Source organism: Antechinus flavipes, chromosome 1, assembly GCF_016432865.1.
Source record: "Antechinus flavipes isolate AdamAnt ecotype Samford, QLD, Australia chromosome 1, AdamAnt_v2, whole genome shotgun sequence".
NCBI classification, from domain to species: Eukaryota; Metazoa; Chordata; class Mammalia; order Dasyuromorphia; family Dasyuridae; genus Antechinus; species Antechinus flavipes.
This window is the reverse complement of record NC_067398.1, coordinates 138,295,078-138,313,927: the sequence shown is the minus strand read 5'-3', so window position 1 is coordinate 138,313,927 and position 18,850 is coordinate 138,295,078. Positions and strand designations below refer to the sequence as shown.

The window sequence follows — 18,850 nt, the reverse complement described above, 5'->3', positions numbered from 1 at the left end:
CAAAAGGAGTTGACAGGGAACATTAGAATTCAGTTTTTCCTGATTCCAAAACTAGCTTCTGTCCATTTTATACTATCTTTCTAATTTACTTTTAATTATGATAACCTATAACATCAAGTTCTAGTTTTTCATTTCCATTTTTCTGCTTTTTTCAGTTTCATGATTTGGAATACTATGATGGGAACATCTATACTAAGTATTCCATGGGCAATAAAACAGGTAAGGTAATTTTCAAATTTTGCCTAAAAAGAATTTTTTTTTTTTGGTATCTTAAGTTCTCGTAAAAATTTCATTAATTTTATTAACTCTTTGAAAAATAATTAGCTGTTTAATCAGTGATTAAATTCCATTCTTTTAAAAATTCCTGGGCATTTAAAAAAATACATCTTTTTATTGAAATCTTTTGGTGTGTTTTTTTTTCTTACATTACCAGAATATTCTTTCAGAAATAATATTTTTAAAGGAACACAAAAAGAGAAAAGAAATCAGTGATTGATATACATTAAAAAAAAAAAAAAGGCTGAAAATATGGGCAAGGTACAGCACCTGTGGACCTCTTACTTCTACAGAAGTGTGGAATAGGTTATGTTCTTGTATCTTGTAGATCCTTGTTTGTTCTTTTTAACTTTACAGCCTTCTTTTTTATTTTGATTTTGCAGTCCTTACCTTTTATATTATTGTTCTCATTGTGTATATTGTTTTCTTGGCCATCTTTACTTTGCTCAGTATTCATGCAGCTCTTTCCTTGTTTCTCTGTTCATATTCTTCATTTCTTATCAGTGATAACTATTATATTCACATATCATAGTTTATTTAGCTATTTCCCAATTGAGGGGCATCCATATTGTTTCCAATTCTTTGCTATCACAAAAAATGCTAATATTTTAGAGACTATGGGGATTTCCTTCTTATCAGTGGTCTCTTGATGTATGAATGTAGTAGTGAAATCTCTGGGTCAAATTGTATGGATATTTTAGTCACTTTAATTTCAAAATTCCAAATTTCTTTCCAAAATTATTGGCTAATTTGCTTCACAGCAATATACTAGTCTGCCCATCTTCCCATAGCCCCTCCAACACTAAGTAATAACTTTTTTGGGAATCTGCCAATTTGCTGTTCCTGGTACGTTTCTAATGAGTCTGGGATTATGTAATCATAGATCCATGTGATATTTCTTAGAGATTTATAGTTTTGTTTTTTCTTTTATAACTGTACAGATTACTTTATGTTCATCTGGCAATGTATTTTGTGCTGTATTTTACAAGTAAAATCATTTTTTGTGTTTATACAGGCTGGATTTACCACTGGAATCTCTATCATCATTCTAATGGGTCTTCTAACACTTTATTGCTGCTACAGAGTAGTAAAATCACGGACAATGATACGTAAGAATCTGACTTACTGAAATAGATCACTGATGTGTGTATAATCATTAGGCATTTATTGATTATCTACCATGTCCCTAAAGTTTTCTTGCCTCTCATTCTATAATCATTAACTTTTATTTTTACTTATTTTTAAAAATTTTATTTACATTTTTTTACTTGTTTAATTTTAGGACACCTATATTTTACTTTATTTTTAATGTTTAATTGATGCTTTTTAGAACATAGTTTATTCCCAATAACTATGCCCCTAGAAACCTTTTCTTATAACAACATACAAAAAGGAATTCATCAAAAACTAGCTGACACATGGATCACATCTAACACTATAGACAATACTGAGTCCAAAATATTTTACCACCTCCCTACCAAAAAGAGAAAAAACTTTTATTAGTTGGAAATGTTCAAGAGAGTAGTATCTGGCTTTGAAATACAAGGAAGTATGTGGCTCTTTGCAAAATGCATTCATTTTTGAAGCAATTCGCCATTCAAAAGAATCTTGAAGTTAAGGAGATAGGCCATATGTATTAAATGAGACTTTTACTTGCAATATCTCTACAAGACTTATATTTTTGTCCATTGAGGATGAGAGTCAGGAGGCATTTAGGGTTTTTAGTTCTACAAATGTTCCATATAAATTTGGAAGGACCTCTTTTAAAAGTAGAAATAATAACTAGAAAAATATTGAAAAAAATGCAATGAAAATATTTCTTTGAATTTCACCACATTTTGATATTCTTTCCTTATAGATTCTTCAGATTGTTTTTTCTTTGTTCCCAAAATGTTTAGGCCAAAATATACATTTCCTGGATTTTACCAGGAAGTCTGAAGATATTTTTATTTAATTCTAACCCCTCTCTAAATTAGTTTACCTTCTGCTTCTTGGGGTCCATTCTTAGTCTTAAGGCTTTTGAGGGTTTTTTGTTTTTTGTTTTTGTGTTTTAGGATATTGGGAGCCCCTTTAATATAGGAAGAGGAGCTATTTTTAGTTTCGTTGTGTATCAGATTCGCATTGAGCTTTAAACACATGTAGCTATTGAGAGGTCTTAGGCTGTGCCTTTTTTGCAAGTAAGAATCCAACTTTACCAACAACATTATTGCAAATAGGATTTGACAGATACTTGACACCTTGGCCAAATAACATCTGAAAAATCCAATACATCTATTATAATGATGATTGTAATGATAATGGTTTGTATGTCATGCTTTAAGATTTATGTAGCACTTCACAGACACTGTCTCACTTGATAACTAAGTTATTTACTGGCTAGTTGGGGCCTCCTTTCAGAGTTGTAGGGAAGCTATAAATAAATGCCATGTGGTTTTTGGTTTCACATTTTGCCAAGATTTTGTGGGGAAGACTGAATGCCAGTTAATTTTAATATTCCCATATAATTATGGAAGTATTACCAAACATTTATAAAGTTTGCATATTGTAAGACTTTGTTGAATTTTTTTTTCCCTTTCAGTTTGAAATGTGAATTGGACCTGAATTGATAATTTTTAAATAAATATATATAATTAATTACATTTGCTAATTTGTTTGCATCTGAGTACTGTTACAAGGACAGAATTTTTCTAAGGGGTTATTTTTTTTTTTGTCAGTTTCTAAATTTTTTTATTTAAAGTTTTGAGTTCCACATTATATCCCTCCTTCTTTCCCTTTCCTCTCTCATTCCACTCTCATAAAGGCTTATTTAGAAGAGCTATGCACAGTTATTTGGACAAGACAAATGAGAAACTATTTAGAGATATACAATTTCTTCCATCATTATAATTCATTAGATGCTATCCTTTGATTTTACTTACAAATTGTGTTTCATTAGAACTGAAACTAAAAGAGGAGACTTCTTATTAAGTTGATGTCTTGATTGTGGATAACTGTTTTAGTTATGTAAGGAGCGTTGTTACCACACTCTGTCCAACTTCTAAACTTTATAGGTTTCATTGCTAGTTTCTGGTCCCATAGTTTTTGGCCTACATAATGTTAAATATCTCTTTATTTAGCTGTTGTATTTCAGTACAGAAATAACAAAATTCCAATAAGTGAATTAATTCCAGAATATGTTGTATATGTCAGATTATCAAACACTATGTCCCTTTCAGGATAAAGGATAGTCTGATTGTATACTTTATTCAAATATAAGAGATTGTCCTATAAAGGAGATCTTCTGAAATAAATCTTTCCAATGGAGAGTAATCCAATCTTGTGTGATAAGCATCTTAAGATACTTAAAGGACAAAAACTACTATGTCAATATGAAATATTTGATTTAATTTGTCCTTTTTATTTTTTTTTTCCTAGCTTCATTAGATACTACTAACTGGGAATTTCCAGATGTTTGCAAATATTATTTTGGCTCCTTTGGTCATTGGTCTGGTCTATTATTCTCCCTGGTATCTCTCATTGGAGCCATGATAGTTTATTGGGTGCTTATGTCTAATTTTCTTTTCAACACTGGAAGATTCATTTTTAGTAAGTAATAACTTTTATTCTTATGTTTTCTTCTGCCAATACATAGTACTACATATGGTCTGATGTAATGTAAAAATGTTGAATTTGGATTCTGAGATGAGTTAGAATTCCATTCTAACTTTTACTACCTGTATGGCATAGAGCAAGTCACTGTACCTATCTAATAACCAGCTTTCCCATCGATAAAATGAGCTTGATAATGTCTTATAATCATCTTATAAGTTTGTTGTGAAGTTTAAAGAAGATAATTTCTCTAAAGTACTTTGTCAGTCTAAAGTACTATATATAGTGCTGTAATTGGCAGGGGAAAAGCCATATTCTATACAGAGGTAAGGGGAGGGTGGGAAAGAACTGAATTCAGAAACTTGGTCAAGAAGTGAGGCAAAGATAAGGGAGAGATGAAGTGGTAGCTGCATGGGGTGGAAGGGCCAAGATGGAAAGCTGTTTCACTCCCTGTACACTTTCTAAATAAATAAGAAGAAACTAGTGGAGAGGGAGGGAAGTTGAAGGGATGTGTTTGAGAAGGAGTAATTAATTTCTGGAGCAAGATCATGAAAAGTAGAAAAAGTCACTGGCAAGGGAGAAAAATAGATACATAAGAAATAAGTATATCTTTTTTCCTGTGAAATAGTCAAAAAAGAGAAAAGAATAATGTTATGAAATTTTGAGAAATGGAGAAAGGAAGTTGAGAGAATTGACAAGTAGCCTAAATCATCTTTGTGGAGCTGGGTGGAATCTTGGCATCTTAATAATGGCAATTCATAAAATAATATAATATTTTTTCATCCAGGAATTACATAATACTTCATAAACATTCATCTTAAGGAAGGTCACTATGGGGAAAATTATGAAATCACAGAATAATTTCACTGCCTCGGTCAGCTTCCTATTTGGGGGGAAATAAATGTATTTGTTTTAGTATAAGACACCACAATTTCTTCAGAGACTTTAAAATGTCAGGGACCTCAGTCTTGTAGTTAAAATGTAAATTGGAATGTTTCCACTCTGGGTTTATGTTAATTTCCATTAATATATTATTTCATTAACCCTTACATGTTTTCAGGGTAGTGGTGGGTGACACATGTTTATCAAATATCTGATAAAAAGAAGCTAAATCATTAACAGTCAAAAATATAGGACCTCAAGGGTCAGCTAGATGGGTGCAGTGGATAGAGCACTAGTCCTAAAGTCAAGAGGACTCAAGTTCAAATCTAGCCTCAGACACTTAACACTTCCTAGCTGTGTGACCTTTGCCTCAGCCAAAAAAAAATTTTTTTTAGGATCTCCAAGACTGGAGCATTAACCATTATTGCCTACCAGTAGTTTTGGTGATGGTTTCAGCATCTGGATCACATAAATTGTTCTTATTTTTATATTTCAGATTTTGTTCATCATGTTAACATCACAGAAGATGTCCTTAGTACTAATGGTACCAACCCAGGTAAATTGTTTATAACAGTTTAAATAATATGTAAGAATTCTAGAATTAAAGCTTGTGACTTTTAGCTTACTAGTTGGAAGAATCCTTTGAATTTAAAGTAACTATTCTACTCTGTAATCTGAGATTCATTGTGCTTTATTATTCTCCCTCCTCCAAAGTACCTAGGAACAGAAATATTATTCAGCAAATCAAAAAAAATTTCCTGACAGTGAATAGAGATCAGTAAGCATTAAAGAGAAAGTTGGAGTCTTAAGAAAAATCTTGGCTCCTGTTGGAAAAGCTTCACTTGATTAACAGAGTAAAAGAGACTTTGAGGGCAGTCAATATGAGATGATAAAAGTTAGTAAAATTCATAATAAGTAAATGAATATCTTAAGTACCAAAGCCTCCCCTTTTTTTTGACAGTACAGAGTTGTTAGAAGGCTGGTGGTATTGCAGTGGCTCATTTGTGTGGCATTTTAATATTTTCAAAGTCGTTCCTTCAGAAGGGCTCTGTACAAGGGTGTTCTCACAGCAGAAGGATTTGCAACCCATAGAGCTTCAGTGACTAGGCTAATATCACACAGCTAACAAGAGTTAGAGCTTGAACTTGAACCCAGATTTTTGGATTGAATTCAGAGTTATTTTCTGATTCAAATTCAAGTTTGAATTAAATTCAGAACCTAAACTTCAAACAAGATTCAGAGGGCTTAAGTAATTTCTGAAAATTTATGAGATACATGTTAATCAGTAATTTAAGAGTTCACAATAATTGTACTTATGTTTTGCCTATTAGTTATATCTACTTTTTTTCCCTAGACAATTGGAGTCAGGTGACTTGCCCAGGGTCACGCTGCCAGTATTAAGTAAATGCTGCTATTAATTATATCTAATTAGCTTGTATGCTAATAAGAAAATGAAAGAATTAACAACTGTTACCCATAGTGGTCCTTTTCTTTTTCCTCCCACTCTAAGACTTTTTATAATTATTTTGAAATCTCTGCTTTATTCCCCTCTCACTAACAACCTCCATAGAAAGCAAACAAAGCCTTGATTGATGTAAAAGAAAATGCTACTGTCAGAACTTCCCTGATAACAGTTGATAATATTAGTAATTATCTACTAATGCTGTTGTTTCTAAACTTTTTTCATTATATATTTCAATAGTCAGATTGAAATCAAGTCACAGGTGAAATTCATGTCCCTTTCATGTTATCTTTTGCTGAAACCTCTGTAATGTAATTCTCTACCTATACTATATCACATATGGCACATGCCTGCTAAAGTATATAAAAGGCAGATTGAAATATGTTTCTGAGGTATTTATGAATTTTTTTGCCCATTGCTGAGGAGGTTAAAAAACAACAACAAACCTTTGCTAAACAAAAAAGTAGTAAGCATTCTTTTCTACTTAGTTTGATTTATGTATGGCATTTTATATACTGGAGAGAAGAACCATAAAATTAGAAACTCTTATTAGAGATGAACAAGTTATTTTTGTCTTTGATAAAATGTAAGACTTCATCATTTGGCTTGGGTGAATCATCTTTTTATGATGGGTTAGATCTACATTTTGCACAGGTGTTTCTTTATAAAGAATAGCTTAAGAGCAAAAATTGTACTGAAAATGAGTCACAATGAAACTGGTTTGAATTTCTTCCTATAATACAGGGAAAAGTTATCATTTGCAAACCAGTTCCAGGAAAGTTCCATTGACTATCACATTATCTGGTTGTCATCAAGTTCTTGTCATCAAGTTCTTAAGCAGTTACTTAATTTCATTGATTGGACCTTACCTAGGTAGTTTAAGAAGGATTGCTATAGATCTTCACTTTCCTTAAATTTTTATGTATGACCTCATTATTATGGTTCATACATAGAGATCTATACGTAAGATTTACATATACCTATAAGGAGATATTTATATCTAAAGAAATATATATGTGTGTGTGTGTACATAAACATACATCTATACACCTGTGTCTATGCACTGTATAAGTTATTTTCTGACCGAAGTGTAGTCTAACAACCAATGATTATATTATATTGTTGAGGAAATAAATAAACATTAGGTTATTTGTCTTCAAGTATACAAAAAGCCTTCATGGATATGGTATTTTTATGCTTTTATATAAAAATCATTGTCCCTTTTTTGGCTTCCCTTTTCATTTCTGCTAAATACTTATTAAGTATTTCTTATGTGTCCTAAATACTAGTGATATATAGACAAAAAAAGTATCTTGGTGCTCACATGGAATTTACATTTCTGCCAAGTAGAGACAGTGGGGTAGAGATACATTTCCAGGTAAGTAAGTACAAGGTAACTTAAGTAAGGCGATTGTACAAAAGTTGAGGTCAGGAAAAACCACAGAAAGCTTCACAAAGGAGGTAGAAATTTGAGTTGAACCTTGATAAAAGATAAGGATTCTCGAAAAATGGAAGGTGAAGAAGAAGGGTGTTTCAGTCATGGAAGACAGCATAAGCAAATGCACAGAAACAAAAGATGGAAAGGAGATTTTGGGGAAGAGTGCATAGCCTGGTTTGGTGGGATCTTGGAATGAAAAGAAATAATTTTAAATAACTCTAAAATGGAGAGGAGGGGCAATTCAGAATCAAGATCACAGAGTATAGGCAGCAAACCAAATGAGTTGTTTCAACATTCACCTCCAATCAATTTTAAGATAATGCCTCAAATCACATTTTAGAGCAGCAGAGTCAGCAAAAGGTCAGGATGAGAAATTTTTTCCAGCCTAAGACAATTTAGAGGGTTGGCAAGAGAACTCTATGAAACCAGGGTAGGGACCGGCCCAAAGCATGCATGATACTGGCATCATCGGTGGACCTTTCAGGTAGCTTGTCAGCAACAGCTTCAGAAACTCTCAGCCCAGAGGTGGTAAGGGGATTGGAAAACTGGTCAGAAAGAGATTACAGTAGGCCTCTGCTGGCACTGATTAACACTCTGTTGTTCATACACGGTTTTGAGTCATAGCTCCAAAGCAAAGGAACCCTAGGAGTCAGTCAGTCACAAGGAAGCAAGGGTCTTGGGAGCAGTTTCAAAGGAAAGGGAAGTGCCAGCACTTGTGGTGTCAGGGAAACGGATCCTTCCTGGGTAAAGATCAGCGCACAGACTAGGAGAATAGTATTCACTCTTCCCCACATCAAAAATTTGCTGACCCACAGAACTAGCTCTGAAAACAGCATCATGGAAAAATCTGAAGTTTGGAATAGTCCTCCCCTCCCCCACTCCAGATGAACAGTGCCCAGCATGAATATAAAGTTAAGAATTAGTCTGAAAAAAATTAGCAAAAATACACAAAACATAACTTGACCATAAAAGACTATTAGGGTGTCAGGGAATAAAATGCAAAATCAGAAAAAGACAAAAGTATGAAAACAGTTACAAATAAATCCTCAAAAGAAAAACTCTATTTGGACACAAAAACAAGAAGAATTTCTGAAAAAGGTAAAGAGACAAGAGTGATAGAGAAAAAATTGAGAAAAGAAATGGGAGTGATATAAGAAAATTATGAAAAGAATTAGTAGCTTGGTAAAAGAATCACTAAAAATGCTGAAGAAAGTATACCTCAAAAATGAGAAATGAAGGGCAGCAAGGTAGCACAGTGGAGAGAGCACCAGCTCTGAAGTCAAGAGGACATGAGTTCAAATCTGGCCTTAGACACTTAACACTTCCTAGCTGTGTGACCATGGGCAAGTCATTTAAACCCAATTGCCTCAGCAAAAACAATAAAAAATAAAATAAAATAAGCTCCAAATGGAAAAAGAGGCACAAAAACTCACTGAAAAAGAAAAAAATTCTTCACAAATTAGAATTGGGCAAGTGTAAGCTAAAACAAACGAAAAATTTTAAAGAATATTTTAAAAATTAGTGTCTGTTTTTTTAAAGAAAGAAAACAAATTGGAGTAAGGTTATGATAAATTGGAATCAGGTTATGAAGGGCCTTATAAACATTTTCCTGAAGAGTTGGTATTTTATTTTAGAAGTTATATGGAGTCACCAAGGGCTTTTGAACTGGAAAATTTACATGATTGAATATGTAAAACTCTGGAAAATAGGAGATGAGGGGAATGAGTGGTAGGAATTTGCTGGCTTTAGTATGAGGAAAGAACAAATTTAGGAAATTACCTTCAAAGTTTCGGTGATAACACAAGTGCCGAGTTACCCAGGGGTAATTGTCAATTTATATAGCATGTTATGGCAAAGACTTAGGAAGCTAGGGAGAGATTTTTAGCTAGGTGTATGGGTTGGTACGTTTGATGGGGTCCCTAGGAAATAGACTGAACTCACATATGGCTCTGGCTCTGTAAATTCATTCCAAGATAATGGGTGAGGAATGAGGCACACACAGAAGAAGCTGCACACAGAGCAAATTGTTGATTCCAGATTTCTGAGTTCCTGACTTTCCTGTTGCTTGTGGTTTCTGATAAGATACTAATCTCCTATAGTCTGGTGCTTTGACAAAGGATGCTTTTGTGAATGAGTATGATAGCTGCCCCTCAGAATGTTATATTTGAGATGTCTTTTAAACACTACTAACTTCCAATTAATTACTACTTATAGATACATTTAATTAATAAGAACTCAGAAAGACTCAAGTTTTAATGCTGGCCCTTATTGCTTGCCAGCTGCATGATCTTGTCTTTTTACTTTTTTTCATATTCCTGAAGTGAAAAGGGAACAGCTGGGAGAAAACTTGTGTACTTATCTAGACAACACAAAGATACCCAGTATTTCCCAGGAGGCAAGCTCTTTAGATGGGAGCTAGAAACAGAAACTATTCTTTGGGTACTGAGCAATGAAGTTTGTTAAACTGTGTGAACTAGAAATCCTGATGCAAGAAGGCAAATTCAGCCTCATATCATTGAGTCTTAGTGTTAAGGACCCATGGCTAGATTGTGGCTTTAAATAGATACCTTATTCAAAATTAATGAAACAGATCATTGTGTTTGGGGGAGGAGGATTGCAAAGCAGCATTACATACTAGGAAAGTGTTCAATGAATATATTCACCAAGAAAAACTAGGAACCAGAGCAACAATAGAGCAAAGGACAGAAAAATAGCAAAAAAAAATTCTTTATGACAATTTCATATAGTATAGTATAGACTACCTAGACAAAAGGAGGAACTAGATGCGGATTTTTTAATCATGTAATGAACATGTCAGAGAAGAATAATTTAGTAATATTGGATGACTTTAATGCACCAGGAATCTGCCAGAACTCTCTCTTAGCCAAAAAAATAAAGCAGCTAATAAATTCTTGCCTTGTTTTAATGATATCTCATTCTTTTAAATACAGAGGAAATAATTCTTATGCTGGATCTGATTCTGACTAACTGAAACTACTCTCTCCAAAGTTACCACTGCTCTTCTACCAAACTTAGTAACCTTTCCTCAATTCTCTTCCTTCTCCACCTCTCCATGGGATAGAAATGTTGATCACTTTCTCTTCCTGAACCCTCTCCTTCCTGGGTTTTCATTGCCCTGATTTCTCTTGGTTCTCCTCCTAGCCTTTGCTAACTCCTCGTCAGTGCCCTGCCCCCAAGCTGGAGATGTGCCGCATAGTTCTGTGCCTAGCTCTCTCGTTCTCTCTTTCCCTACTGTCTTCATGATCCCAAGAGCTCCTGGGCAATCAGATATAATATCTAGCTGATGACTCGGTTTTGTAGATCCAAGTGGAGTCTTTCTCCTGAGCCACTTTCCCACATCTCCCATTATCTGATTGGGTGTTTAGGCATCTCAGACTCCAAAGGTCTAAAACAGAATTTATTGTTGCCTTCCCCCTATTCAGACCTGCCTATTTATCAGGGCCACTGCCATTTTTGCAGTCACCCAGATTTTTAACCCCGGTGTCTTCAACTCCTACAAGAACATCTAAACATGTTTCCAAATCTTTCAATGACATATCCTGCATGTTTCTTTTTTTTTCCCCACAGATACCATTCCATCTTTATCATTTCTTTCTTGGAATGTTTCAGTAATTAGGACCTGGTTGGTTTTCTGTGTAACGTCTCTCCCCTTGAGTTTATTCTTCATATAGCCTCCAAAGCAGTTTTCCCAAATTACAGTTCTGACTTCTCATTTTCCCGCTCATTAAATTCCCTGTCTCCTCTAGGATTAAACATTAACTTCTCTGTTTGGCATGACCAGCCACACTCCACGCCATGATCCAGCCACAATGACTTGCTTGCTGTTCCTTGCATCCATGTCTACACTTAAACTATCATCCTACGGGTCTGGAATGTTCTCTTTCCTCACCTTCCTCACCTCTCCTGCTGCTCCTGCCTTCCCTTCTGGGTTACTTTAAAACTACTGGGGAGGTGGGGGGGAGGGGGAGGAGTGGAGGTGGTGTATGCGCATGCACTGCATGTGTGTGTACATGTGTGCCCTGTGCGCACATGTGTATGTGTGCGCGTGGGGGGGGAGGCACGCTTACACCCATGTTGTGTTCCCTGTTAAACTGTAAATTCCTTGAGGACAGAGAGTATTTTGTTTTTGTCTTTATATTCACATCTCCTACCACTGTAATCAGCGCATAATAAGTGCTTAATGTTTGTTGATATTCATTGGTAATTGTAGGAAAGTGTGAGGGGATGGGTGTAGCATGGAGTGACGGCCCCTGGGATTTTTAACAAAAGGAAAGCTGAGCTTAGCCTGATATAGTGCCATGTAGGAGATTGTAGTGGAGTTCCAAAGGTTCAGAGAATGGTTAGGATCCCATGGATTAAATTTCAGTAGACTAAGTTAGTGCAAGAGAGACAGGAAACTTTCATTAATAACCACACAAAGCCAAATCAACACAAAATTATGAAGAAGAATAGAATCTCTGTTTAAAGACTAGTTTGTACGCCTTGAAAACTAATCAACCAAATCAGATTGTTAAGAAACACAAACAGATGATACAAAAGTAAGGGAAGGTTAACAGGATGAATGAGATGGACCTATAAGAATGGTATATCAAAAGTGTTAAAACTCAGAAGGAAGTAAAGCTGATAATTCTTTTGCTTCACTCTTTATCAGTTAATACAAGTCTTAACCAAGTATCTCTGACTTTTTCATATTCTTCATTTCTTAAGGTATAGTAATATTCCATTATATTAATATAACTCTGGTTAGCCGTTCAGCAGCCAATTTGTGCTAAATATTTTCAATTCTTTTATAGGAAGAAAAAAAAAAAGAAGCACCACTGCTACATTTTTGTATATGTTATCCTGTTTGTTCTCTTTGTCTTTGATCTCTTGGGGTATATATTTAGTAATGGAATCACTAGGTTGAAAGACATGTATATAGTTTATTGTCTTTTTATAATATAAAGCCAATTTTTTTCCCATTATGGTTGAATTAATTCAGAGCACTACCAACATTAATTCATTTAATGTCCTAGAATTTCTACATTCTCAACAATATTCACCATATTGTTATCTTCATCAGCTTGATGTTTATGAAGTAAAACCTGAGTTGTTATAATTTATTTATAGCATTTCATGTGATTGTTGATAGTATACTTTTTAAATTACCTTTTGTATCCTTTACACTACTTAGATATTAAAGAATGGCTTTTATTTTTAGATATTTATATCCACCTCATATATATCTTAGATCTCAAACCATTCTCAGAAATATTTACTACAAAGATTTGTTCCCTCTTTTATTATAGTAGCATTAATTTTAAGTAAATGCCTTTAAATCTCATGTAATTAAAAATGCCTTAATCAACTGTCACTTGTTTAAGACTTTTTTTCCCTTTTTGTACAAGATAGTGCCTAACATTCTCCTGTTTTTTAAAATGACATTAACTAGCATATATTATTTATGTATACATTTTGACCTTATTGTGGTATACAATATAATATATTGTTCTAAACTTTATTTTCACCAATCTGCTTTGCAGTTATCCTAGTAGTTCTTTGTCAAAAAGGGAGTCTTTACCCCAACATTTTGGGTCTTCTGATTGATGGAGTAGTTGGTTGCTATGTTTAATTGCCTCCAGAAAATCTTTTTTTTTCCTATTGTTTGTATTACATTGATAATTTTTAAAATTATAACCAATATTTTAAAAATTGATGATTATTTCTTTATGATATATTTTTAAATCTATTATTATTAGGCCTCTCTATTTCTCTTTTTTGTTGTTGTTATTGCTGTCAGAATTCTTTACCTTTTCTTCTTCCAGATAAGATTTTTTAAAATGACTGTTTCATTTTACAAAGCATTCTCTTAGTGGTTTTGTTTGATATTAAGTCTGTAAAGTAATTTTTGTATTGCCATTTTTTCATGATATTGTGGCTCATTTGTGAATAATAAATATCTACATGCTTATTTAATTCTTTATTTTTGTAAAGGGTGTGCTGTAGCTATAGTCATATAAGTCCTTACATTGGTTTGGTAATTTAACTTCCATATATTTTATGTTTGTACTTATTCTGAATGGAATTTCTTCTTTTCTATCTTCCTAATGATATATTTTAGTAAAATAAAAACAAGGCTAATGATTTTTATGAATCTGTTTTATAAACTACTACTTTATTGAAGGTATTGTTTGGTTAATATTTTTATTGAATTTTTGAATCATCTGTAAATAGAAATAATTTTGCCATATTTTGGGGTTATGCTTATTTTCTCAATTTATTTTTCTTGTCTTTTTTCTACAATTAGCATTTCTAGATCTATAGATGATCTTTAAATAATGCATCTGCATTAGACATTTCTAGATTTTATTGGAAAGATTTGGAGGGGTTTCTCCATTATAAGTAATGTCAGCTTTTGGTTTTAAAAAACTTGTTATTATTAGTAATAATATTAATAATAAGGAAAGTTTCATTGATTTATATGCTTTTAGTAATTTTAATACATAGATGTTTTATTTTATAAATATTTTCCCATCTTTTAATTACATGACTTTATTGTTTTTATTATTATTAAGCTATTATGCTTCTTTTTTTAAAACTAATACTAGACTATGCCTATATTTCTGATAAAATTTCAACCTATTTAGCCTATTTGTGAATATTTCTTTTAGTTTCCTTGCTTATATTTTATTAAATATTTTTGTATTAGCATTTATTAGTGATTTAGATCTATAGTTTCCTTTCCCTTCTTGGGTTAGGATTTGTCTCATTAAAAAAAGTTAATATAGTGGGTTTTTTCTTTCCATTTTTATAAACAACCATGAAGGGTTAATTTTCTTTAAATGTTTGATAGAATTAGCATAAGTCTATTTGGATCCAGAGTGTTTTTATTTGAAATTGCATTTTTTATTTGTTTAATTTATGTTTCTGAATTTTTCTATTCATATATTTTACTTTTTTGGAGCAAGAGTAAAGCTTAAATTTGTATTTTTGGCTCTTGAGATTTCTCAGAACTATATTTCAACCTTGTTTTTAACTCGAACTGTTACATTGGATCAAGATTCTGACTATTAGAGTGTGACTGCCTGAACTTTAGATAGTTCTTATAGGACATCACTTGGAGTTAAAGGGATGTAATCTGTCTTATGGGACCTTTAGTAAAGAAACTGAGTCAGTATTTTTCATAATTTCACTTAACCTAATGATTTTTCTATTGCAGTGATTTGCCCAGAGGCTGAAGGTGATAGCCAACCCAGCAACTACACCTTTGAAGTTTTCCTTGCCAATAACACTAACTTCCAGCAGTTTGAAAAATGGTGGAACAAGTCCAGGACAGTGCCTTTGTATCTGGTAGGATTACTCCTACCACTGCTCAACTTCAAATCTCCATCTTTTTTTGCAAAATTTAACATTCTAGGTAAGCCCAAGTACCTCCTTATAGCAGAGTGCAGTCTCACATCCTTAGATGCCCATATTTTCTCCTTCTAAATAACCTATTCTGATAAATCCTCTTCTCTCCCAATCAGTTCTTTTCACAGTCCGTTCATTTACCTAGACCATTTCATTATGCCATTTGGAACATCTGCATTCTCAATAAACTCCCCTATATTTTTTTAACTTTTTAGTCAACATTCCTACCATCTCCTCACTTTAATTGAAACCTGCCTTTCCCCATGAGGATGTCATATCTTTTGCAACCATTTTTATTTATATCAATTTTCTTCAGCTCTCCATTGTAAGAGGAAGGATTGTTCCACTGCCACCTGAAGGCCATTCTTTTGTCCCTCCTCCAAAGACCTTTCCTTTTTCAAAGAGTATGTAATCCACTTGTACCATTCTCTTCCCTTCTCTGTTCCTTCCTTCTAGTGATGTCTAGATCTTAGATTTTTTTCTTTGAATTTAATAACCATCTTATGGTCTTCCTCTGCCTCTCATCCCCTGTTCTCACTAGGCTGTTCAATACTTGTGTTGATAAGCCCTCTAACAACCTGAATACATAGTTCTTTACCCTGTTCAACTCTGCATTTCTGCAAATTTCTTAAATCACATTATCATGTTTGTACTCCATCTTCATGTTTGGATCTCAGCTCTTGAAACTGATTAATTATTAGGTTCCTGCAAGATCCATTAGTGGGTTCTTTTTTATCCATCCTTTTTCTCCTAGACTATTTCCTATTTTGATTTCAGTTCTTTTCATACCAAAGGCTGATCAAAGTCTATAATGTTTCTTTAAGCTGCTATGCCAGAGTGCCTTGTCCTTTTACTCTTGGTTCTCCTGTTTCTTTTATTTTTCCAAATACATGCAGAGATAGTTTCAACATTCACCTTTGTAAAACCTTGTGTTCCAAATTTTTCTCCCTCCTTTCACCCTACTCATTCCCATAGACGGTAAGCAATCCAATACAAGTTAAACATGTACATTCTAAACATATTTCCATGTTTGTCATGATGCATAAGAAAAATCAGATCAAAAGATGAAAGAAAAAAAAAAAAACTAAGCAAACAACAACAATAGCAAAAAGGGTAATGAAAATACTATCCTTTGATCCACATTCAGTCTTAATAGTTCTCTCTTTGGATGTGGATGGCCAAACTTTTTTTTTTTTTTTAAGAAAGCTAACTTTCACCGAGCCCTAAAAGGACATTGGCTAAACCCCAAATCAGGCCATAAAACTACAGCTGTTGCTTCTAGCTATCAAGTTCCTTTTGAACTGATTATTAAATCCCTGAATGTAACTATCCCTTCCAACTAAACTGTCCTGTATCTCCACATGCTCCCCATTTTCCTGTGTGTGACATCCAAAGCAGGGTAAAGCCTGGGATCTGCAGTTTATAACATGTAATAACACCTAACCAGGACTGGTTTCTAACATTTTAGCCAACTCTTTCAGGTGTGTCCTAACTTAATTTCTTCCTTATCATCTCAAAAGTCCATGTTAAAGCATGTCCAGATTGGTTTATTTTTTTATTTGTTTGTTTGTTTTGTTTGTTTTGTTTTGTTTTGTTACCTCACGGGGTTTTTTACCTTATGTCAATGTAATCCAATTGAATTTAATCATGACCCTAAGGGAAAGTCTAATTAAAAATATAAACTAGAGTCTAAGAATAACTTGAAATGTTGCAATCAAATCTGAAAGAATTTTTTTTTTATTATTGGCATTCTCCTCAGAATCCATTATTTTTTTCCCCTGATATTCCTGCTTCCTTTCACATAGACTGAACCATCTTTCCATGCTTCACCTCTAAATTGGAGTCTCTGTGGGAATTGCTCTTGGATTCAGAGGGCAATAAAGTTATCTTTTGTAAATTCTTTTGTAAGACACTCAAATGATAAACATTTTTTGATTGTTTCTTTCTTATAGGCACTATATCAGTTATCTATTTGATTTTCTTTGTCACCCTGAAGACTTTTCAATTGGGTTTCCATTTGGAATTTCATTGGTTTACATCAACAGAGTATTTTGTGCCAGGTAAGCTGTTAGAGCTAAATTAAGAACTATGAAATCAGTATTATCTATAAGTTTACAACTTTGCTCTATAATTATTATAGAACTATCCTATTCTTTGTTAAACTCTAAAGTAGTTTCTACTAAAGATAATAAAGATAAAATCAGGACTAAAGGTGAGGCCTTTTCCCTCTTGATTTAGTTTAGTTAACAAGTTAATTTATTCCTTGCTGTCTTTTCTGTTTTGAAAGTTATGTATGTTGGAATAAAAAAAAGGAAACAGTTCTTTAATCTTAAGACATTCCTAGAGGACATTATCCCAGGATTTTGGAGGTTGAGAATCTGTTGCATGATTGACATATGTAGATAATGTCTACTTTGAGTCTGTTTGTCAAGAATTCTGTCTATCATCAACATTGTTTCTGTTATGGTAAGATCTTGCTGATTTTGGAAGAGTGAAGATTATGATTATTAAGTGTTTCTCCTTCTAGTCTTATCATTTTTAAAAATATTTTCATATTTCTTCGGTATAATGAATTATACCCTGTAAAACAGTGCCTAACAGTATTACTATGTGAATCAGGCAGGATGATTATTAGAAATAAAAAATGTGGTGATTTTCTTTACAGCTAACAATACAAAGGGAAGTATAAAAATCCCAATTCTTACAGTTTTTACACTAAAGGTGTACTACTCTGAGGTAATAAATTGTTTAAGTATGGTTTTGAAGCTTATTTTTTTCTTCCTATAGCTTTATTGGTTTTGTTTTTACATTACAAGTTTTTACAGAGTATCCCTGCCACCACTTGATGAGAGATCTCTTGTAGTGAAGTAAAATAATTAAGTAAAACGAACAATTTAACGGCCTCATCCACATCTGTAGAATATAGTAAGATATTTGTCTGTAGAGGGGTTAATTTAGAGAAATTTAGTTTCACTTTTCTTAACCCCTAAACTATTGATAAAAGAAAAAATTATTTTGAACAAATATTTGACTCCAATAACACAAATTCACTTATTTGTTGTATACAAAAAAAAGTTTATATTATATACACATAAATGTCTCATTCTGTACCCTGAAATATACATTTATATTTGTTAGCTATGCATTTGTGTATGTATAAAACATGTAAACATAATTGTGTATAAATTCATATATATACAGATATTATCTTATTTTGTACCCTAAATCCATTATCTCTCTGTCAGGAGAGAAAGTTTATATTTCATTAACAATCCTCTGGAATTTTGATAGTCACTGCATTGATCATGGTTCTTATAGTCTTCAAAATTATTTACAATAGTATGGTTGCATTGAAATTGTTCTCTCTTCATTCTTCACTTTATAAAAGTCTTCAAAATTGTTCATTTTTATATTATTATTGTTATTATATTGTTCTTCTAGTTCTGTTCATTTTATTCTGCATCTGTTCAAATATATCTGTCCATCATCTCCTTGAAATCCTGTTTTTTTCTCTTTTTTTTCGCTGAGGCAATTGGAGTTAAGTGACTTGTTCAGGGTTACACAGCTAGGAAGCCTTAAGTATCTAAGGCCAGATTTGAATTCAAGTCTTCCTGACTTCAGCAGCATTACCTAGCTGCCCCTTTTTCCTCATTTTTACAGCACATTATTGTGTGTTCCATCATATCATTTATCACAACTTATTTAATCATTATTAAACCATTGTCATTAAACCATTATTAACCGTTGTCTCCTCAGTTCCACTTAGTACCTTGTTTCAAGTTCTGGCCATAACA

General features: G+C 33.0%; 1 protein-coding gene across 1 annotated transcript in view; it reads left to right on the top strand.

Moving 5' to 3' along the window:
• SLC38A9 (solute carrier family 38 member 9) overlaps nt 1–18,850 on the top strand; it is an 82,570-nt gene that overhangs the window by 26,726 nt on the left and 36,994 nt on the right. The window contains exons 6-11 of the mRNA XM_051990798.1: nt 156–219; nt 1,292–1,385; nt 3,691–3,861; nt 5,243–5,302; nt 14,866–15,063; nt 17,009–17,116. Of these exons, the coding sequence (XP_051846758.1) occupies nt 156–219; nt 1,292–1,385; nt 3,691–3,861; nt 5,243–5,302; nt 14,866–15,063; nt 17,009–17,116 (695 nt within the window). The remainder of the gene's footprint in view (nt 1–155; nt 220–1,291; nt 1,386–3,690; nt 3,862–5,242; nt 5,303–14,865; nt 15,064–17,008; nt 17,117–18,850) is intronic.